This window comes from Schistocerca nitens, chromosome 6 (genome assembly GCF_023898315.1).
Source record: "Schistocerca nitens isolate TAMUIC-IGC-003100 chromosome 6, iqSchNite1.1, whole genome shotgun sequence".
NCBI classification, from domain to species: domain Eukaryota; kingdom Metazoa; phylum Arthropoda; class Insecta; order Orthoptera; family Acrididae; genus Schistocerca; species Schistocerca nitens.
Genome location: NC_064619.1, coordinates 329,527,163 through 329,552,137, shown reverse-complemented (window position 1 = coordinate 329,552,137; position 24,975 = coordinate 329,527,163). Strand labels below are relative to the sequence as shown.

Here is a 24,975-nt window from a genome sequence, read left to right as displayed (position 1 = left end):
TTACAGTCCTCTGTCTTAAAGCTTCTTCACCAAGGACATTGGGGTATAGTGCGAACGAAACAACTTGCTCGACAGCACTGTACTTGGTTCGGAATCGATGCTGCGATTACAAATATGTGCTCCTCTTGCGTGGCGTGTGCCGAACAACAATCCGCACCGCCGCGGAAATTCTTTGCATGGCCGAAAGCTACTTCCCCTTGGCAACGCTTGCACATCGATTTTGCTGGTCCATTCTGGAATGCTCGATGGTTGGTTGTGGTCGATGCTTTCAGTAATTTTCCTTTTGTTGTCCGGATGTCTTCCACGACGTCTTCTGCCACAATCCAAGCCTTGTCTGCTATCTTTTGCATTGAGGGTCTTCCGCAGACTATTGTTTCCGACAATGGCCCACAATTCATGTCCGCAGAATTTCAGTCGTTCTGCAAGGCCAATGGTATTCAACATCTGACATCCGCGCCGTTTTCGCCTCAGTCAAACGGTGCCGCTGAACGATTGGTCCGGACTTTCAAGTCGCAGATGTTGAAGTTGAAAGAGTCGCATTCTCGGGAGGACGCTTTGTTGCTCTTTTTGTCCTCATATCGCTCTCAGCCCCGCGATGGTCGCTCGCCGGCTGAGTTGCTCCATGGTCGCACTCATCGAACTCTGATGTCTTTGCTGCATCCGCCACATCAGGTTCCTGTGCAGCGGCAGACTCCTGCTTTTGCTCCTGGCGACGTTGTCTATTATCGCAACTATCGCGGTTCACGGCGTTGGCTCGCAGGGCGCATTCTTCGCTGCCTCGGCCGCGCGATGTATTTGGTTTTGGGGGCCTCTGGTGAGGTGCGTCGGCATCTCAATCAGCTGCGCCTCTGTCGTCGCCTGGGTTCTGCCGCTCCCCGTCTGCTTTCAGCGACGGAGCCGTCAGGTCAGCGCCCTGGGGACCCATCTACTGGCTCGCCTCATCCCCAGGTGTTACCGACGCTGCCTTCCATTTTGCCTCATGGCGTCGCGCCGCCGCAGCCGCCGCCGGCGCCGCCAGCAGCGGACGCTTCGCTGCAGCCGCCTCGCGCCTCCCTGGGTCACGCGCCGCCGCTTGCTTCCCGTGACCAGCCGTCCTCCGCCATGGACCTCTTGCCCGCTCCGGACCAGATGTCGTCTTCGCCCGTCGGGTGCTCCGACCACATGGAGGTCGACCCCGCGGCTCCTCTTATATCTTTCCGTGCGCAAACACCTCATGTTGACGTGCACCCTGGACTAGGTTTGCAGGCGTTTCCTAGCTCCCCTCGGACCGAATGGCCGGGTGCGGGTGGCACAGCCTCGCCTGTTGTTAGGCTCCCCACCTCATCGCATACGTCAACATGGGGTCCTTCCCACGGCGGGCGGAAGCCTTATCTCACGACCGTTCGCCGATTTGCGGGGGAGGAATGTGGTGTCACCGCTAGACACCACACTTGCTAGGTGGTAACTTAAATCGGCCGCGGTCCTGTAGTACATGTCGGACCCGCGTGTCGCCACTGTGTATTCGCAAACGTAGCGCCACCACAGGGCAGGTCACAAGACACGGACATGACCTCGCCCAGTTGTACGGACGACATAGCTTGCGACTAGACCTACCTAGTATTCCTCTCATTTGCCGAGAGACAGATTAAATAGCCTTCAGCTAGTCCATCGCTACTACCTAGCAAGGCGCCATTGGTATCAGTGATAATTGCTTACTACTACTCACGAGATGTATTTCAACAAGAAGAACATCATTAAAAGTTAAGTAATCTACCCAATACGTTCTTTTCTTTATAGTTTTTCATCCAGTCTCCTGTTTCAGAATTTACGCCCGTCTGCGTTAGTTTCGCGTGCACCTAGCCACTCATTGTGTCGAGACCTTAGGGAATCGACACAACAGAAACATTATTAAGAAATAAGATGGACACGACAAAATACCTTAGCCACATTATTTTGAGTGTTCACTGTCCAAAATGAGCCAAGAAACATACTGCTTCCTCCAACATACATCTCACACACTAGCCACAATGCTCAATTTAAAGAAATTCTGAGAGAGCTGTTCCAGCAGTCTCTTTCTACATACTATCTGCAAGTGGAATAGCAAGTGTGAAAATTAATACTGAGGCACACTGCACCCTCTGCCACACACAGCATGGTGGCTTGCAGAGTACAGATGTAGATGCAGATGACTGTAAATGCTGACATTTCATAGCAACACCTATTTTCTCTATGCTCTAAAATTACTGCCCTTTTCAATTTATTTATTTGCTCATTAATTTTTTTATTACATTTAGAGACTAACAACATTTTGCATCAGCACTCTGTGTGGGAACCAGCAGACATCTACTAATTAGACTTAACAAAACAATAAAATTTCTTGTTTCCACTGAGGAGCCCACATTTGAAAGCAACCAGATAACCAAAGGGAAACATAGTATAAGAACAATGTACTGGCAAAGGGCCCATTTTCTCTGAATTTGCAAATATATATTTTTATGAGACACATCTTACATATCATTCTAATATTTATACTGTACCTCTAGGAGACAGTACAGATTTGAATACCCACAGGCATGCATGCATGCACACACATCAGTCAAGAAAAGTGACAAAAATTCACTGACAATTTCACTATGACCACTGCGTCTGCCTTTCACACCAATTATTTGCTATGTACATGGCACTAATTTTTATCCTAGCACCAGGTGAAGTACAACCTCGCTGAAAGTAACCTGTGGGGCTGAAAAGTAATTATGAACAGATTGGTGTCTTACATATGCAGAAGTGGCTGAATTCAGCAAATTTAACTGATTTGGTGATTATGAAATTAGCTAGCAGATCAAGAAAATCCTCTCCATATACCATAGGTTTCTAACGAATCAAAAATTATATGCAAATTTTACCTACCTTTCCTGGTATGAAGCAACACATTCCATTAGAAATGAACTTCATAAAGGTCATAGAAAGCATAGACATTCGTGTCTCTATACCACTCAGAATGTCACAGTGTTTTGAGAGAGGATGATTTCTTCTCTCAGACTCACGTCTTGGAAGCTGTGACTTTATCGACTTCATACATCTTGAATGATATTTTTCAGCTTTCAAAAATCCACTGGTCAGTAATTTTCCACAAATTCTATTAAACCGCTGACACACCTATAAAATACATTCATTTAACAAATTATGTAACACATCATTAACACGAAAATCATACAATTTTAAAAGAAGAAAAAAATCTGAGCATGCGGTATGTAAACTTTAGAAACAAAAAGCAATAATGATCAACCTGGCAAAGTACAATCCTACAACACACATATGTAGACAACATAGTTATTAACTAACTACGCACTACATGTATTACAAGAACACAGAAACAGGTATAATTTGCAGGATAAATTACTGTATCAATAACTGTGTTTGTGTTCTCTTCTATTATTCTAAAGTCATTAACTTTGAATTCGCATAACTGAAAAACTCCTGGTGGATCTGAATGCCTACACAACAACATTTATTGGCACACTGTACTCTGTCAATTCCATCATGAAGGAGACCTTTCATGGGTGTGGAAAGTGTCTAGTTAGATATTAACTTCTGTAAAATATACTAACAAAAAATTATGACTAGCTCCAATCTGCTCAAACTGATAATTACAGTAATTACTTCTAGACGGCTTCATACACATACCTTAGAAGAAAAAGAGTTACTTTAAAAAATGTCACTGCTACTCTTTTTATACTACTCGATTGCTGTTACGATACAACACTTCAAACGAAGCATTTTAACTTCATAGACCACTATTAGCTGTTTATACAAGGTCTGTTCGAAAAACTCCTGAACATTCGTAATTTCTTGTCAATGGTGTGTCAGAGAGAAATGTGGTTGGGATCCCTGCACACGCCTGTGTTTAATGTGTAACCATGAGAAGTTTCATTTTTGTATGTCTGTTAGTTATTGTTCAGTGCTGTATTGAGTAGAACATTGTGTCACACAGTTTGTGAATTTGAGATGGCAGAGTTAGAAGAATAATATGACTGCATTAAATTTTGTGTCAAACTCTCGAAAACTTTTACAAAGGCACACCAAATGATGCAGCAAGCCTACGGTGATGAGTGCTTACGCCATACACGGTTTATGAATGGTTCACATGGTTTATAAATGGTGGCATGGAAGTTAAAGATGACCCTCATTCAGGATGCCCTTTGTCATTTACCAACAACACTCACATCAGGAACATCAAGGAAATAGTGTGTGCCAATCAAAGACTGACTGTCCAAGACATTGCAGAAGAATGTAACATTTCAGTTGGATTATGTCACAAACTCTTTACACAGCATCTTGGAGCACATCATGTCGCCGCCCAGTTCATCCCACGACTCATGAGTCAAGACCAGGAAGACCTTCATCTCGCAATCTGTGAACAGCTTTTGGATCACGCAAATGAGAACGAGATGTTCCTTAAGAGAACCATAGCTGGTGATGAGATATGAGTTCACAGTTATGATGTTGAGACCAAGGTCCACTCTTCACAATGCATTAGGGAAAGAGTCTCCAAGACCAAGGTCAAAGTCAAATGTCAAAGCCATACCGATAGTTTTGTTTGACTTCAAAGGATTAGTTCAACATGAATTCATGCCACAGGGACAAATTGTTAATCAATGGTACTATCAGGACATGTTGCAAAGCCAGCGGGAAAATGTGAGAAGCAAATAGTCTGCAAGGTGGTGAGATAATTCCTAGCCCTTGCATTACAATAACGCACCTGCACATCCATCCCTGCTGGTGTGTGACAATTGCACAAAAAACAAAATCACTGTGCTGCCTCATTCTCCATACTTTCCTGATCTAGCCCCTAAGGACCTTTTTCCTATTTCCAAAGTTGAAAACCCTGTTGAAAGGACAAAGATTTGCAACAACAGACAAGACAAAATAAAATTTGCTGAGGGCGCTTCATGCAATCCAGCAGAAGGCGTACCAAGACTACTTCCGAAAGTGGAAACGGCATTGGGAGTGGTGGTATCAATTGTGGAGGAGAGCATTTCGAAAGATGCCGAGCACAATAAGTGAAATGTAAGTGTAGAAAAATTTTGTGGACAAAGTTCCAGTTGTAATTTAACTGCACTTTTTAAACTGCTGTAATACATATGGACTAATAGTCAAATAATTAACCCACATTGAAATAGTAAATATTTAAAAACCTGTGAGTTACACAGCTCAATAAAATTAAATTCCAATCTTAGGTTAAAACCACAGAATTTCCTGATATTTTAGAAAATTCCTGAAATTCCAAGATATTTCCCTCATTTTTCCAGGTTAAATGTAATCCCCAGAGAACCCCAGAAAAATCATCACCCTGGTAATATACACTGAATAATCCTTACACCCATGGACATATAATGACAGTGAAGCTATAATGTGTACTTAAAACTTACTTAGGCAAGTTTCATGCTGTAAACATTACTTTGTATGCAACATGGAACATCACTAATATTCAATCAGTTTTAAGTTAGCACAATGGCTTGTACAGAAATCATAAAATAATTAATTTTCTTAAAAGAAAAAGTGCAACATAAAACATATTGAGCAAAATATTAAGTACTTGTTCTCCTCTGACATGTTGCTCAGACCCAATGACAATATAGTTTTCTATATAGACTGAAATGTTATGGTTACAACCTTCTATACGATATTAATAATCATCAATGTTTTGCACTCACAATGGAATTATTCATACAACTGGTTAATGATAATGGCCGGAAGTGTATTGTGTACATAGCGTTCACAACAGTATAGCACATCCATACATCTGCATCTACATCGGTACTCCGCAAGCCACTGTATGGCGGATGGCGGAGGGTACCCTGTATCACTACATGTCATTTCCTGTCCTGTTTCACTCACTAACAGAGCAAAGGAAAAACAACCATCCATATGCCTCCATAAGAGCCTTAATTTCTCATATCTTATCTTCATGGTCATCATGTGCAATGTATGTTGGCGGCAGTAGAATCGTTCAACATCAGCTTCAAATACTGGTTCTTTAAGTTTTCTCAATAGTGCTTATCAAAAAGAACGTCACCTTCCCTCCAGGGATTCCCATTTGAGTTCCCGAAGCATCTCCATAACACTTACATGTAGTTCACACCTACCAGTAACAAATCTAGCAGTCCGCCTCCAAATTGCTTCAATGTCTTCCTTCAATCCAAGCTGGTACAGATCCTAAACACTCAAGCAGTACTCAAGAACAGGTCACACCAATGTCCTATATGGGTCTTCTTTACAGGTGAACCATCATTTCCTAAAATTCTCCCAATAAACTGAAGTCAACCATTCAACTTCCCTACCACAGTTCTCACACACTCGTTCCACTTCATATCGCTTTGCAACATTATTCCCAGGTATTTAAATGACTTGACTGTGTCAAACAGGACATTAGTAACACTGTATCTGAACATTATAAGTGCTCTAGAGCACTTGCCCATGAAAGGCAAAGATCTCAAGTTCGAGTCTCAGTCCGGCACACAGTTTTAATTCTGCCAGGAAGTTTCATATCAGCGCACACTCCGCTGCAGAGTGAAAATCTCATTCTGGAAACATCCCTGAGGCTGTGGCTATGCCATGTCTCCGCAATATCCTTTCTCCCAGAAGTGCTGCTTCTGCAAGGCTCGCAGAAGAGCTTCTGTGAATTTTGAAAGGCAGGAGATGAGGTACTGGTAGAATTGAAGAGGTGAGGACAGGTCGTGAATTGTGCTTGGGTAGCTCACTCGGCAGACCACTTGTCCACAAAAGGCAAAGGTCCTGAGTTCGAGTTTCGGTGCGGCACACAGTTTTAATTCTGCCAGAAAGTTTCACACTCCGCTTCAGAATCAATATCTCATTCTGGAAACATCCCCCAGGCTGTGGCTAAACCATGTCTCCGTAATATCCTTTCTTGCAGGAGTGCTAGTTCTGCAAGGTTCAGAAGAGCTTCTGTGAAGTTTGGAAGGAAGGAGATGACATACTACAAAATTGAAGCTGTGAGGACAGGTCATGAGTCATGCTTGAGTAGCTCAGTCAGTAGAGCACTTTCCCATGAAAGGCAAAGGTCTCGAGTTCAAGTCTCGCTCCAGATCTAGTTTTAATTCTGCCAGGAAGTTTCAGAAATGACCCTTTTATGCAAAGACAATAATTACACTGAAGTCACCACAATTTTAGGAGATCTACTGGACATTACAAAAGACAGGACAAGGTTCTTATTATGAAACACGTTCACCACAGATGGTGATGCATGCTCTGCAAGATGCTCCCATGCTGGCTACAAAATTGGTAACGAGTTCTTGTGGTAAGGCATTTCATTCTTCCATCAGTGTGGTTGAAAACTGTCAGATAGTCATTAGTGCATGTGGACATGCTGTAATATATCTCCCCAAAGCATCCAATATAGGCTCAATGAGATGTAAGTCGGGGAAATGAGTAGGCCAGTAATTTGCCGAATATCCTCTCATTCCAAGAGCTCCTCCACCTACACTGCTCAATGTGGCTGCTCATTGTCATCCACAAAAATGAACTCATGGTCAAATATACCCCTGAAAAAGACACATATTAGGGGAAGGAGTACAGTGTCACAATAATATTGACCAGTGAGTGTACTGTGTTTGAAGATTGGAGGTCAGTAGACCAATGCAACATTAAGCCTCCCCACACCATAAAATCCGAAGCATCAAAACAACCTTGTTTGACAATGTTCCTGGGTTCACTGTGTGTTTCTACCTCTCATAATTTGATGGTGTGCCCAGCATTAACTAACATGATTGTTTTGGTGACATCATATTCCATGGGTGCCCTTATCTTTGAACAGAGTTATTGAGACAATGTACCCTTTCCTTATGTGTGCCTTTCCAGGGATGCATTCAGCACTGACTTCATTTTATGGATGACAATGTGTGACTGCATCAAATTGCAAAAGTTGAGAAACGAAAGGATATTCAGCAAATGGATTGACCTGCCTGATCCCCCAACTTAAATCGCATTGAGGACATTAGAGATGTTTTGAGGAGGCACACTATAGCAAGTACACATGCACCAGTGACCCTCCAGGAGTTGTCAACTGCACTGTTGGAGGATTGTAACATCTTACCACATGAACCCCTTACCAGTCTTGTGGCCAGCATGGAAGCACATTGCAAATCATGCACTGCTATCTGTGGCGATCACACACCCTATTAAGAACCATGTCCTGCCTTTTGTAATGTGCACGAGATCATCATAAATTGTGGTGATTTCAGTGTAATAATTGTCTCTGAATAAAAGTGTCATTTCTATTCATCTCATCACGTATTTCTTTTGGTCACCTTTTGCACTTTACAGTAGCAGTTCTTTCTAATGTATCGTTCAAGTTTCACCAAGCTGTTACTTGACAGTGACACCATGTGCAAAAGTTCCTTTCGTACTTAAGTTTTGGACACCAGTGCATTTTTCTGAAAACAAAAAGGTAGCATCTTGGCAAGTGTCCCTTCTTCCCTGTTAAACATAAAAATTTAGTTTGGCACAGATGAATGTCCTCACCATGACCACAGAAATGGTTTTCCCTAAAGCCGATATCCTTCCACAACACACAGATGGTTTAAGAAATTTGTGCATAATTGATTTACTGGCAGAAATTTGCATATTAACTTTATGTACTTGATTAGCATACAGGCAATCGATCCGTGTTTGCTATCATTCAATTTGCAATTTCATCAGCTACAAGAATCTATGATTTGAAGTTAATTGTCTGTATTTATAGCATCCTCTTTCTTTCTATGGGCTGATGTGATGGTTGTCTTGGCTTTGCCAGTGTGAGTGTGAATAGGGTATAGGGCAATTTTTTGAGAGTGGAGGACCAATAACAAGTTACATGTAGCTTTTGCAGGCAGACCACTGCCACAGATTAAAAAACTTACATAAAATTTCATACGCTGGGAAGAAATTACGTAGTAAAAATCATGGTTTCATAATGTTATTGTGGTGGGTTAAACATGCAGCAATGAGGGTTTTTTATTTTCTTTTTTTTTCAATAAATTGCTTTGTGGAAATAGAAAGTAATCTATTAATTTTGTATTGGTGTCTGGAAGATTTTAATGAAATACAGTGCTGTCAAAGTCTGTGTAGATCAGGCCTGTTGAGTTATACACTAACATTCTTTTAATCTATTCTGCTCATACAATATTTTGTGCCTCGTTTTCAAATATTTTTTAGATCTATAATAACATTTAGTAGTGAAAAATTAGCTATCTGTGACTAACTTACAGAGCATGCATAAAGACCAGCAGATTTTATCAAGAACTTCTGTTCTGTAATAAAAAAAAATCACATAGTTCCATTTGCATCTTGGTTCTTATGGTTACGATAATATCTCTAAAAGAGCATTATCAGAATCTTTAGCACACCAAGAAGCACATAAAATGAAGTACCTGCCTCATCCCACATGTGTGACTTTATCAAAGAGGCCAGTTGCCTGAAATTTCCTTGCTATCAAATGAAGCAACTTGGAAGCCTGGATTGAAATGGTGCCAAAGCTCTGCCTCCAGAAAAACTACCCTGTTATCAATACTAGCTATAGCAAAACCATCCACAAGCACTGTCATGTTGGGCATTGTAAAAACCAAAAGACAACCTCAGCCTTGGGTGACCAACATGTGTCTCCCAATGAATCAAAATGACTCTGCTTGTAGAAGGTGCAGATGGATAACTGTTCCCCAAAGCCAAAACATTTATAGTTGCTTACACAGTGTGTTAAGTTGGCAGTGCAGCATTACAAGCTCCAGCTTGTTTGCCATGATATATCCACCAATATTAGACTAGTAGTTTATGGAAAAAGAAGGGAATAAAGTATTGAAACAGGAATGTCATTCCCCAAAGGATAAAAACAAATTTCTGTTGAAAAACTGAATTGTATGTCCTCTCCCAGTGTAAGTAACAAACATGTTAAGAATGATGCAGTGTCTTCCAAGTGGAATCACTAGCCCTAACAAAACATTTCATTGCTAATTCAGTGAAAGAATTGCTAATGTGATTCAAGTTATCTGTGGCAGGTTCGAATGCTATTACCATTTGCACAATTACTGTCTGAAAACACTCAGATAATTTTCCTTCTTGATTTTGACAGTTTTCAACATTTATTAGTCACGTTTTTTGAAAACACTGCAATGCTGCAGATCCCTGTTCAAAGAAACGGTTGTTAATTCCTGACTAAGTTTTGAAAAAAGGCAGTTGCATTCATCCCTTTTGATAATTTCAGAGAGTAATCCACTCCTACAATGTTAATCATCTTAAAATTTTAATCATTTTAAAAACTGACACAGTTCAGAAGAACAAATTCCCATCTTCACACACACACACACACACACACACACAATCACAACTGCCCTTTTGCTGTTCACAGTTTAATGTTTGTCATTAATTTCTCTGGCGAACTGGCCTGTCAAGCTCTCTTCGGAGTTGGGCGATAGACATAACCAGCAGTCCATCTTAAGATTGTTGTCAAAGCTCCAGTGATGTTGTAGAAGCCAGAAAACATTACGGTACCTGAAGTTTTCTATGTGCTATATATAATGCTTCTGAGTCCAGGTCCTCAATCTTTTAAATAAGCATCATAAATATACAATGGCATTCACTGCATGATGTAGAAATGCACATTTTTGGTTATTCACTTACTTTTTCTGATCATATTCTCAGCATTAAATTATTATTAATAAATCATGGTGGAGAAACACACTCATTTATATTAATTTTTGAGTGGTCAGAGTCACCTGATTATTTAAAGGTTGGGCATATACCAACTGAAGGAGGGGCATGTGTTAGAGACTAGTTGCAGCATATACAAAGCCTGAAGTTTAATGAAGACCATTTGGTTGTAATCACACAGTGGACACACACACATACACACACACACACACACACACACACACACAACTCAGACACACTACACAGAAAGAACTTTTTTGATAACTTAAAAATATCCAACAGTTTTCTTTTCAATGGGCTTCCCTGCCATTCAACACCTCCTCTATGTGATTTACCCTAATTCAAGATTTTATTCCACTTGGCAGTCACAAACAGAGCATGGAAATGTTACAAGACTGAGAGATCTGTTTTGTCAGCTATCTGTTACAATGTAAATAGATTGCCCCCTTGAAGGAGGTGAGGAAAAAAAAGAAAAAAAAAGTCTGTAGATTCAGGCTAAAAACTGATATATTCTCCTTGCACTGTTGGTAGAATTCTTTTAGATGTAATGTGTCACCAAAGAAAAAGAGGTCATGAAAGAGGTCTTCAGTACACATGTATGTACATAATACACCTTCTACTTCTGCCATAAACCCTAAACTGCCTGGCAAATTGAGAAGCACACATTTTAAAATTGATGCAATGTGACAGCAAACACTCAGCCATCACAGATGACCAAAAGAGGGTGGAACTGTTTAAACTTAACACTCAGATCCAGGCCATCAACAGCAGGCAGAAAAGCTGATTCAGCTGTGCCAAATAAAGTATGCTGCTGTTCTTTCACTTCTGACCTTGCGGAAAGGAAAAAAAGGGTGCAGAGACAAACATCACTAATAACTAATAAATGGCTTTCATTATGCTGTGAAACATAAATGAACTTGAGAACATATATACTTCTTGTAGAGACAACACATTTTACACCTTAAGGCAATCCACACGGAAAAGATGATTATAGTGAGAATATACTGAACGCAGTTTTCTGTCCTTATGATCGCCAATATACTACCCCTTCCACTCATTTCACTACAGATTTTCAAGTAATTGCTGTAAGCATGGGTCTATCATTAACCTTAAGAGAATATTCTGTTTATTTCAATCAATGCAAAGTGCAGATCCACATTTGCCTCCATATACATCACCCTTTCCTGTATCTTCTGTCGCTGAATAAGCATAACGTTATGTTGACATATTTGAGCCAAATCTGCCCATAGAAGCCACAGTTATCATAGCAGTACATTATCTATCTCAGCAGAGAAGACTTTGGAGCATGTGATGAAGTGCTCATATGCCTGGGTTACATATAGCATGGGTCTTAGGTTAACCAACTGGATTGCCTGGCTTGTACAAAACTGTGCCAAAGGCTGGATGGATGTTGAGGTGAAACAGTCATCGGTGAATAAACATTCTGATAATCTGTCACACCTCAGTTGTACAGGGCTTATCCAGTCAAAGAGGGTCCTAATTCACTTTTAGAGCAGTTATAGAAGGTTCAATTGATAACACAACTCTAGATGCTGATTCATGCAGCTGCTTTCCCTGTGGAAACAACTACTCATAGACTTGTTTTTGCCCACATAAGACTTGTATTACAGTCGCAGCTGTAACCGTACACTCAGTGCATGTTTCAGCAATGAACATCTGGTGTAATACTGTGTGTCACAGAGAGCAGGGGTCTTAAATTACTCACCTGGATTGTCTCGCTAGTACAAACCTACAACAAGGGCTGGGTGGCTGTGAGATGAAATAGTCATCATTGGAAAACATTTCAGTAACCTACCACACTTCAGCTGTATAGGACTTACCCAGTCAAACAGGGCCCTCATTTCCCTAAGTGAGAGAACCCACCTGCTGTGAGGATATCTTCATAACTCTCTTTCATCCTAGTGTCTGACTGACCTGCCACCTTTTTCTAGCTTCCACAAACTATCCCTCTTTTCACCTTGAGGAAGGAACAAACAGCTGCTAAAACAAGGAATAATTTCTTGTGCTTTCACATTTGACTATAAGCAATAGTAAGAATTTTACCATCTTAACGGCAAGTTTGGCCAGTCATTTTCTCTCAAAATTCAGTACTTGCTGAGCTACTTGTGTGTGTGTGTGTGTGGTTTTTTTTTTATAAAAAAATAAAAATAAAATAAAATAAAAAAAGAGCAGAGTGCCACACAAAGCCTCTAAACCTTTGGATGCAATTATGTTGTTGTGGCCTTCAGTCCGAAGAATGATTTGATGTGAGCTCTCCACAACTGTCTATCCTGTGCAAGACTCTTCATCTCTGCACAACTATTGCTACCTATTTCCGTTTGAATTTTGGTACTGTAGCCAAATCTTCTCTCCCTCTACACTTTTTACCTCCCACACTTGCCTCCATTACAAAAGTGACTATTTCTGGATGCCTCATGATAAGTTATATCAGCAGATTCCTTCTTTAATTAAGTTTGCCATATATTTCTTTTCTCCCCAATTCAATTCAGTACTTCTTGACTTGCTACTTGTACTACGCATCTAACATTCAGCAATCTTCTATAGCATTGCACTTCGAAACTTTCTATTCTCTTCTTGCCTGAACTGTTTAACATTTATGTTTCACTAGTGTACTAGGTTACACTATAGACAAATACCTTCAGAAAATATTTCCTAGCACTTGAATTGATATTAGATGAAAACAAATTTATCTTCTTCATTAGCACTTTTCTTGCCATTGCCAGTCCACATTCTATATCCTTTTTACTTCAGCCATCACCAGTTTTTTGCTGCCTAAATAGCAAAACTCATCTACTACTTTAACATCTTTTTTCCCTCAGCATCACTTGATTTAATTCAACTACATTCCATTATCCTTGTTTTGTTTTTGTTGATGTTCATCTTATATCCTCCTTTCAAGATGCTGTCCATTCCATTCAACTACTGTTCCAAGTCACTTGCTGTCTCTGACAGAGTTACAGTGTCACTGGCAAAACTGGAAGTATTTTTTTCCCCTTGAACTTTAATTCCTCTTCCAATTGTTTCTTTGATCTCCTTTACTGCTCACTCAATAAACAGACTGAAGACCACTGGGGTTAGGCTACAACCCTGCCCCATTCCCTTCTCAGCTACAGCTTCTCTTCATTGTCCTTCAGCTCTTACAACTGCAGTCTGATTTCTACAACACATTTGTTTTACCTTACATAAATGTATAGCCAAGGTCTAAAGGAAGATGCCACATAAATTTTTCAAAACCAGTGAAGTGAAATAAAAATATATTTGCAGCTGACAATTGAATTTCATTCTGAAATTCACATTTTTCTTCTAAGGAATTAGAATTTTTACAATCTTCTTGAAGTGTGGGAATTTGTCTCATAAACTTGGTTACCAGGTGGAAAAGATTTTTAATGGTACATTCCTCCAAGGATCTCAATAATTCTGAAGGAATATTGTTTGCTTCAGGGAATGTCATCTGCTTTTGAATTAGGCATTTCAGTGCTCTGCAGCATTCTTCTTGCAGTATTGTATCTTCCATCTCATCTTCATCTACTTCCTCTTGCCTTTCCATATATTGTTTTCAAGTTTGTGTCCTTTGTATAGCCTTTCCATACACAAACTGTTCACATCTTTCAGCCCTCCCTTCCTTGCTATGTACTGGTTGGCACCAGAGCTCTTTAAGTTCATACGGTTGTTTCTCTATTCACTGCAGGTTTCTTTGGTTTTCCTATATGTAGCATCTATCTACCCTATAGACACACATACTTCAACAACTTTGCATTTCTCCACTAGCCATTTTTTTATATTTCTTCTATGTCTGTTAAATTGAATATTTCATATTTTATCCAGTTTTCTACTGCCGTTCTATTTTTACCTATATGTGTGTCTACTGACATCACTGTTTCACCTCTCACAGTCACCCATTCATTTCTTTCCCCTGTTTCAGTCAACTGAGGCTTAATGCTGCCTTTGTAAGTCTCAACTACCAGTGATTCTTTCACTTTAGTCCCATATCCTTCATCTGGTACCTTTTACAATTTCTTCATTTTCAATCTGCAGTTCATAAGGCATTAATTATGGTGGGAATCCTAATTATGGTTGGAATCCACATCTGCCATTTGAAATATTATGCCTTTTGAAATCTACTTTAGAAATGCCTTACTTAGGATTATGTAATCTATATGAAACCTTCCAGTGTTTCAGATATTTTTCACGCGCAGAATCTTTTTGTATGATTTTTAAACAAAATGTTATAAATGACTGAATTGCAATCTGAGCAAAATTCTACCATACAGCTTCTCCTTTCATCCCTTTCTCCCAATCCACTTTCTCCTACTAATTTTCCTTTCCTTTTTTCCTAATTCCAAATTCCAGTCACCCATCACAATTAAATTTTCACCTCCCTTACCAATAGGAATAACTTCTTTTTTTAAATCATAGATTCTTTTAATCACATCTTAATCTGTGGAACTAGTTGATATATAAGCTTGCACTGGTGACCAGTGTGGTGAGTGTCGGCTCTGTCTCTGTTGTGTGTGTGTTTGTTTTTGTAGGGGGGGGGGGGGGGGAGGGGATGCGGGTGCTCAATAGTGTGCTCACTTCGTGTCTATCTTGGCAATGATAGTGCATTCACTAATGTGTTCATAGTTGTTAAACAGTATTCCTGTTTCCTTCTTCATTATCATACCTTCTCTTGCATCCCCCCCCCCCCCCCCCATTTGATTTTGTGTTAATAACCTTGTACTCATCCAACAGTTAACTAAGTTCCATTATATCTCATTTTAATGTAACCATTTCTCTTTTTAAATTATCTAATCTATCTGATTAAAGAGTCTTATATGGTATACTCTGACGCACAGAATGCCAAATTTTTTTTCCCAATTGCTCATGCACAACAGTAATAATTTATCAAACCAATTTTCTTCATGTGTTTTAACTGCAAGCATGTTCTGTATTATGGAATATGTCCTGTTAATATCCATAACCAAGCACAGTTCTCTTACACATAAATGAAAATCAAGTTGCTCCCATTAACAGCTAGGGATCTATGGAATTCAATTAAGTGTGGCATCCAATGGTGGTCATTGACTCACATTCATACATTTGGCATCAGAAGGCTGCTGGTGGTAGCAAGGCCTAAGCTAAGGGACTACAGTACCCCAAAGTTCACACCCAGCTATTGCTAGTTGGTCCCCTGAGAAGAGCAAAAGGACAGTAAGGGAGGATGATAGTACCGCAAAGGCTCAAGAGTGAATGTTTGCCAATCAAAAGAGGTACATTAAATTGATTCTTTTCATGTCTCTAGTGAAAACACACAGGTATTTTTGGAAGACATGAAGAAATTAAGATCCCTATTGACACACTCCAAGGTTAAGTGTCCACACAGTGTTACACCAACTTCACTAACTTAGGAACTAAAATGGAATTCTTCATTGTGCATAATATGTGGAAGTGTGAACTGGTCCTGTCTGCAGTGAGTTATGCCTTGGTATTTGGTTGATTTAAACTATCTCACTTTTCCACCCTGTTCCAACAGAGTTGGAGATTTTGATTACAGGAGTTTATGAAGGATGACAATTACAGTGAAAATGGAGGAATATAAATTTTCAACAAAAATAACAATAATGATAATAATATACAGAACTAAGGGCACTGATTCATGTTTGAGTGGTACCTCATGTTATGCTTCTCATAGCATTTTTGGTGTTCTATTAATTGTGCGCTGTTAGCGACCTGTTAAGGTACGATTTTGAACTTTTCTGTACTGTGGCAGAATGATGAGTTTCTAATGTAACAGCACAAGCAATGTGTCTAAATACAGGATGGCAAACACTTTAATGAAAGCAAAAAAGTTTTTAATTTTATCTAGTGCTTGATGAACCAGCAGATGTGCACACATAGTGTAAGCATCACCCCAGTGTATCAGGTGAGTAGGCAAATAAGCTGGTGGAAGCCATGACAAATGTTACTGACCTAGGACTCTGCACAGGTGAACACACTGACTGGTCACAGAGGAGACTGTGACAGACAAGAAGACTGCCAAGGAAAGTAACCAAAGACAACTTTGTCTGAAAGCTTTACAATTTGTTTTAGTTAACTGATGTGTACTTTGGCGCACAAAGGTGGAAGTTTGTTCTTAGGAACTGCATCAACTATAATGTGATTAAAATTTTGAGATGATTAGTGTTATGAGAGTGTTTGAGATGACTTTTTCTCTTAAATTATCAAAGGAATCAATATAGCTGTCTGTTTTTGAAGTTTAGTCACGATTATTATATTTACAATATGTTCCTTTATTTATCAGTTCTGAGAACCTCCTGATTCTTTACTTTATCAGTCCACCTAATTTAGCAATGCATCTCAATGCTTCACTTCTCTTCTGTTCCTATGTTCCCTTAGTCCATGATTCACTACCGTACAATGCTGCACTCCAAAAGTATATTCTCAGAAATTTTGTTAAGGTCTATTTTTTATGCTAGTGATTTCTTTGGCCAGGAATTCCCTCTTTGTCTGTTCTAGTCTGTTTTTTATGTTCTCCTTGCTTTGTCTGTAATGGGTTATTTTGCTTCCAATGTAGCTCTTCTCTCCGTGTTTTTGGAGAGGGTCTGCCTCGAACAAAATACAATTTTATATTTTTTATTTTTATTCCTACACACGTCTTGCTGAAGTTTCAGCCTCATCAGTTTTTTTTTCCTTCTATAAAACAGGAGAAATGCTGTTTACTGCTTGTACACATATAAATTTGATTTTTGAAGACAGTATTCACATATCTGAAAAATGACAAAATTTTATATATGCTGTGTGTTTGCTGGATTTTATGTAATTTAATGCAGTTGTTCCCCCCAAGAACCATGGACCTTGCCGTTGGTGGGGAGGCTTACGTGCCTCAACGATACAGATAGCCGTACTGTAGGTGCAACCACAACGGAGGGGTATCTGTTGAGAGGTCAGACAAATGTGTGGTTCCTGAAGAGGGGCATCAGCCTTTTCAGTAGTTGCAAGGTCAACAGTCTGGATGATTGACTGATCTGGCCTTGTAACACGAACCAAAATGGCCTTGCTGTGCTGGTACTGCGAACGGCTGAAAGCAAGGGGAAACTACAGCCGTAATTTTTCCCGAGGGCATGCAGCTTTCTGTATGGTTACATGATGATGGCGTCCTCTTGGGTAAAATATTCCGGAGGTGAAATAGTCCCCCATTCGGATCTCCGGGCGGGGACTACTCAGGAGGACATCGTTATCAAGAGAAAGAAAACTGGCGTTCTACGGATCGCAGCGTGGAATGTCAGATCCCTTAATCGAGCAGGTAGGTTAGAAAATTTAAAAAGGGAAATGGATAGGTTAAAGTTAGATATAGTAGGAATTACTGAAGTTTGCTGGCAGGAGGAACAAGACTTTTGGTCAGGCGAATACAGGGTCATAAATACAAAATCAAATAGGGGTAATGCAGGAGTCGGCTTAATAACGAATAAAAAAATAGGAGTGCGGGTAAGCTACTACAAACAGCATAGTGAACGCATTATTATGGCCAAGATAGACACGAAGGCCAGGCCTACTACAGTAGTACAAGTTTATATGCTAACTAACTCTGCAGATGACGAAGAAATTGAAGAAATGTATGATGAAGTAAAAGAAATTATTCAGATAGTGAAGGGAGATGAAAATTTAGAAGCTGCCTTATCGAATTTTGCACAGAGCACAACTTAATCATAGCTAACACTTGGTTCAAGAATCATAAAAGAAGGTTGTATACATGGAAGAAGCCTGGAGATACTGAAAGGTTTTAGATAGATTATATAATGGTAAGACAGATTTAGGAACCAGGTTTTAAATTGTAAGACATTTCCAGGGGCAGATGTGGACTCTGACCACAATCTATTGGTTATGATCTGCAGATTGAAACTGAAGAAACTGCAAAAAGGTGGGAATTTAAGGAGATGGACCTGGATAAACTGACTTAACCAGAGGTTGTACAGAGTTTCAGGGAGAGCATAAGGGAACAATTGACAGGAATGGGGGAAAGAAATACAGTAGAAGAAGAATGGGTAGCTTTGAGAGATGAAGTAGTGAAGGCAGCAGAGGATCTAGTAGGTAAAAAGACGAGGGCCAGTAGAAATCCTTGGATAACAGAAGAAATACTGAATTTATTGATGAAAGGAGAAAATATAAAAATTCCCATAAATGAAGCAGGCAAAAAGGAATACAAACGTCTCAAAAATGAGATCGACAGGAAGTGCAAAATGGCTAAGCAAGGATGGCTAGAGGACAAATGTAAGGATGTAGAGGTTTATCTCACTAGTGGTAAGATAGATACTGCCTACAGGAAAATTAAAGAGACCTTTGGAGAAAAGAGAACCACTTGTATGAATATCAAGAGCTCAGATGGAAACCCAGTTCTAAGCAAAGAAGGGAAAGCAGAAAGGTGGAAGGAGTATATAGAGGGTTTATACAAGGGCGATGTACTTGAGGACAATATTATGGAAATGGAAGAGGATGTGGATGAAGATGAAGTGGGAGATACGATACTGCGTGAAGAGTTTGACAGAGCACTGAAAGACCTGAGTCGAAACAAGGCCCTGGGAGTAGACAACATTCCATTAGAACTACTGACGGCTTTGGGAGAGCCAGTCCTGACAAAACTCTACCATCTGGTGAGCAAGATGTATGAGACAGGCAAAATACCCTCAGACTTCAAGAAGAATATAATAATTCCAATCCCAAAGAAGGCAGGTGCTGACAGATGTGAAAATTACCGAACTATCAGTTTAATAAGTCACAGATTCAAAATACTAACGCGAATTCTTTACAGACGAATGGAAAAACTGGGGGATCAGTTCGGATTCCGTAGAAATGTTGGAACACGTGAGGCAATACTGACCCTACGACTTGTCTTGGAAGCTAGATTAAGGAAAGGCAAACCTATGTTTCTAGCATTTGTAGACTTGGAGAAAGCTTTTGACAATGTTGACTGGAATACTGTCTTTCAAATTCTGAAGGTGGCAGGGGTAAAATACAAGGAGCGAAAGGCTATTTACAATTTGTACAGAAACCAGATGGCAGTTATAAGAGTCGAGGGTCATGAAAGGGAAGCAGTGGTTGGGAAGGGGGTGAGACAGGGTTGTAGCCTATCCCCAATGTTATTCAATCTGTATATTGAGCAAGCAGTGAAGGAAACAAAAGAAAAATTCGGAGTAGGTATTAAAATCAATGGAGAACAAATAAGAACTTTGAGGTTCGCCGATGACATTGTAATTCTGTCAGAGACAGCAAAGGACTTGGAAGAGTAGTTGAATGGAATGGATAGTGTCTTGAAAGGAGGATATAAGATGAACATCAACAAAATCAAAACAAGGATAATGGAATGTAGTCGAATTAAGTCTGGTGATGCTGGGGGGATTAGATTAGGAAATGAGACACTTAAAGTAGTAAACAAGTTTTGCTATTTGGGGAGCAAAATAACTGACGATGGTCGAAGTAGAGAGGATATAAAATGTAGACTGGCAATGGCAAGGAAAGCGTTTCTGAAGAAGAGAAATTTGTTAACATCGAGTATAGATTTAAGTGTCAGGAAGTCGTTTCTGAAAGTATTTGTATGGAGCGTAGCCATGTATGGAAGTGAAACATGGATGATAACTAGTTTGGACAAGAAGAGAATAGAAGCTTTCGAAATGTGGTGCTACAGAAGAATGCTGAAGATTAGATGGGTAGATCACATAACTAATGAGGAGGTATTGAATAGGATTGGGGAGAAGAGAAGTTTGTGGTACAACTTGACTAGAAGAAGGGATCGGTTGGTAGGACATGTTTTGAGGCATCAAGGGATCACCAGTTTAGTATTGGAGGGCAGCGTGGAGGGTAAAAATCGTAGAGGGAGACCAAGAGATGAATACACTAAACAGATTCAGAAGAATGTAGGTTGCAGTAAGTACTGGGAGATGAAGAAGCTTGCACAGGATAGAGTAGCATGGAGAGCTGCATCAAACCAGTCTCAGGACTGAAGACCACAACAACAACAACAACACAGTTGATTTGTTTCAAAGTTTGTCATTGCAACCATATCAACTTAACATTGGACAGTTATTTAAATTGAAAATTTATGACTGGGCATGTTATGGTTATGCCTACCATTTACTAATACTATGTGGAAAATTTGTGTGTGTGTGTGTGTGCAATATATTTTGCCATAACATGCACAGTCATATATTTTTGAAGTAAATAAAAATTCTACATTACATTATATATGGCTGCAAATGACAAACTGTGAAACAAAATAACTGCATCAAATTACATGAAATCCAGCAACTCCAAAGAATGAAGTAACACGGTATATATACAAAATTTTATCTGTTTATCAAATATGTAAACACTGTCTTTAAAAACTCAAATTTATATGTGAACCAGCAGTAAAAAGCATTTTTCCTATTTTATAGAAGATAAAAAAACACTGATGAGCATGAAACTTCAGCAAAACACATCTGCTGAATAAAACTAAAAATAAAAAATTGTGTTTTACTCAAGGTAGACCCTCTCCAAAAACAAATCTAGAATTCCTTAACTTCGTCTGGTTTGTAACCACCAATTTTGATGTTAAGTTTCTCACAATTCTAATTTGTGCTACTTATCCTTACTTTTTGTCTTTTTCTGATTTAGTCTCAATCTATTACCCTGTGCTCAAGAAACTGTTCACTCCGTTCAACATATCTTGCAATTCTTCCTCCCTTCTCTGAGGATAGCAATGTTACCAGTGAATCTCATCACTGATGTTTCTTTGATACTCAATTTTAATCCCACTTTGAACCTTTCTTTTATTTCTGGCATTGCTTCTTCAATGTGCAGATTGAACAGCTGGGGAGAAAGACTGCATCCTTGTCTTAACCCTTTTTAATCTGAGTGCTTTGTTTTTGGTCTTCCAATCTTATTTCTCCTTCTTGGTTCTTGGACATATTGCATATTACTCAACTTTCCCTATAGCTTACTCCTATTTTTCTCAAAATTTTGAACATCTTGCATTATTTTACACTTTTTAGGCTGACAAATCCTAAGAAGTGTGTCTTGATTTTTCTTAAGTCTTGCTTCCATTATCACGCATAACATCAGAACCAATTCTCTGGTGCCTTTATCTTTCCTAAAACCAAACTGATCATCATGTAACAGATACTAAATTTTCTATTTCATTCTTCTGTATATTATTCTTGTCAGCAGCTTGGAAGCATGGGGTTTTAAGCTGATTATGTGATAGTTTTCGCACCTACCTGCCCTTGAATATATTATATTTGTCCGACAGTCTGGTGGTATGTCACCACTCTCATAGATTCTACACACTAACTTGAACAGCCATTTGGTTGCCACTTCCAACAATGATTGAAGAAACTCCAATGGAATGTTATCTACCCTTCTGCCTTATAGCATATCAAGTGTTCCAAAGTTATCTTAAAGTCTAACTCTAATACTGTATCTCCTACCTCTTCCATATTGACTCCCATTTCTTCTTCTATCATGTTGTCAAACCATTCCTCCTCTTCGTAATTTCGCCATAGGTTCTTTTGAACTTTTCTATATGTAGTCCTCCTTTCCAATTATCATTTCTTTTTCAATTGTTTCACTTTTTCCTGTATGCATACTGACTTGGCTTCCCTGTACTTCGTATTTACTTCATTTCTGAGTGGTTTACATTGCTGTACTTCTGTCTTTCCCTGGACATATTTGTACTTCCTTCTCTTGTCTATCAATTCAAGGATTTAATGTTACCCATAGTTTCTTTGCAGTACTTTCCTAGTACCTATGTTTGTCTCTCCAACATCTGCTATTGCCCTTTTTAGAGGTGTTGACTTCTCTTCAACTGTACTGCCTATAGGGATGTTTCTTATCACAGCACAGCATCTTTATCGAACTTCAAATGCATCTCACCATTCTTCAACACTTCAGTATCCCACTTTCTATGACACTGATTCTTCCGTGCAAATCTCTTAAACTTCAGTCTACTCTTCATCATTATTAAATTGTGATCCGAGTCTACATCTGCTACTGGCTACGCCTTAGAATCCAGTATTGGATTTTGAAATAACTGTTTGACCATGACATAATCCAATTGGAATCTTCCCATATCTCCAGGCCACTCCCAAGAATATGCCCTCCTCTTGTGGTTCTTGAACAGTGTATTTCCTTTACTAACTAAGATTTATTGCAGAACTCTGTTCGTATTTCTCCTCTCTCATTCCTACTGCCAAGCCCATATTCCTACTTAACTCTTTCATCTATTCCTTCCTCTACAACCATATTCCAATTGCCCATGATTACTGATTTCATCTCCTTTACATACTGAATTATCCATTCAATACAGAGCTGACAAAAGTTCGATAGCAATGTGCAGGTTCACATACGCAAGATATAAAGGATATGAATATAATAGAGGGAAACATTCCACGTGGGGTAGTCTTTCCGCTCCCGGGATTGGAATGACTCCTTACCCTCTCCTTTAAAACCCACATCCTTTCGTCTTTCCCCCTCCTTCCCTCTTTCCTGACGAAGCAACCGTTGGTTGCGAAAGCTAGAATTTTGTGTGTGTGTTTGTGTTTGTTTGTGTGTCTATCGACCTGCTAGCGCTTTCGTTTGGTAAGTCACATCATCTTTGTTTTTAGATATAAAGGATAGCTTCATTTGTATTCCAATGATTCATGTGGAAAGGAGTCGAATGTGATTATGGCCACACGACAGCAATTAACAGCCTCTGAAGGCAAAACAGTAAATGGAGCTATTTGCTTGGGACATTCCATTTTGGAAACTGTCAGAAAATTCAATATTCCAAGATCCACAGTGTCAAGAGTGCGCTGAGAACCAAATTTGATGCATTACCTCTCACAACAGACAACACAGTGGCCAATGGCCTTCACTTAATGACCAAGAGCTGCAGCCTTTGCGTAAAGTTGTGGGTTCTAACAGATGAGCAACACTGTGTGAAGGAACTGCAGAAATCAATGTGGGTTGTATGACAAACATATCCGTTAGGAATGCGTGCCAATATTTGGTGTTAATGGGCTATGGCAGCAGAAGACTGATGTCAGTGCCTTTGCTAACAACACATCACCTGCAGTACCTCTCCTGGGCTCGTGACCATACTGGTTGGACCTCAGACAGCTGGAAAACAGTGGCCTGGGTAAATGAGTCTTCATTTCACTTGGTAAAAACTGATGGTACGATTCAAGTGTGGCGCAGACCCCAGGAAACCATGGACCCACATTGTCAACAAGGCACTGTGCAAGCTGTTCGTGGCTTCGTAATGGTGCAGGCTGTGTTTACAAGGAATGGATTGGGTCCCCTGGTCCAACTGAATTGATCATTGACTGGATATGGTTATGTACAACTTCTAGAAGATCATTTGCATACATTCAATGATGGAATTTTAATGGATGACAATGTGCCATGTCACTGGGCCACCACTGTTCCACTGATCACAACTGGCTTGAAGAACATTCTGGACAATCTGAGCGAATGACATGGTCAGCCAGGTCACCCATCGTAAATCCTATTGAACATTTATGGGACATAACTGAGATGTCTGTTCTTGCACAACAACCTTCACCGGCAACACTTTGACAATTATGGGTCACTATAAATGCAGCATGGCTCAATATTTCTGCAGGAGACTTCCAATGACTTGGGTAAACGTCGTATTTAGTTGCAGCAATATGCTGTGCAAAAGGAGGTCCCACATGATATTAGGAGGTATCCCATGTACACAGAAGTGTACGCTATTGTTATCAGCATTGGTTTGCTATCAAACCTGATGAGAAAAAACTTATCACTGAACTGTCCATGTAACTCACTCTCTGCTGTACTTTCCTACTGATAATGAATCCTAGTCCCACTATAGCATTTGCTGCTGTTGCTGATTTTACTCTGTATTCATCTGACCAGAAAACCTTATCTTCTTTCTCTTTTGCTTCGCAGACTACACTGTATCAAGATTGCGCCTTTGCATTTCCGTCTTCTGATTTTCTGGCTTGCCTACCACATTCAAACTTCTGACATTCCACATTCCAACTATTAGAATATTACCCTTTTATTGCATATTCCAAAATTTTTTTTTTTTTTTTGCAATCTCCTCACAGATATCCAAACGGGGGACTAATGTGGAATCTTTTGCCAATAGAGAGATCATCACGACACTTTTTCAATTACTGGCCACATCCTGTGCATACACCTTACATGTCTTTAATGTAGTGATCTCCTATGCCCTGTGCATTCTCATGCCTTTGATCATAGCCGATTCTACTGCCTTTTAGGGGTATTTACCCACCT

At 39.7% G+C, this 24,975-nt stretch overlaps 1 protein-coding gene across 1 annotated transcript in view; it reads right to left on the bottom strand.

Annotated features, from left to right (window-relative positions):
* LOC126263715 (F-box only protein 28) overlaps positions 1-24,975 on the bottom strand; it is a 107,452-nt gene that overhangs the window by 69,085 nt on the left and 13,392 nt on the right. The window contains exon 2 of the mRNA XM_049960859.1: positions 2,887-3,135. Coding sequence (XP_049816816.1) covers positions 2,887-3,135 — 249 coding nt within the window. The remainder of the gene's footprint in view (positions 1-2,886; positions 3,136-24,975) is intronic.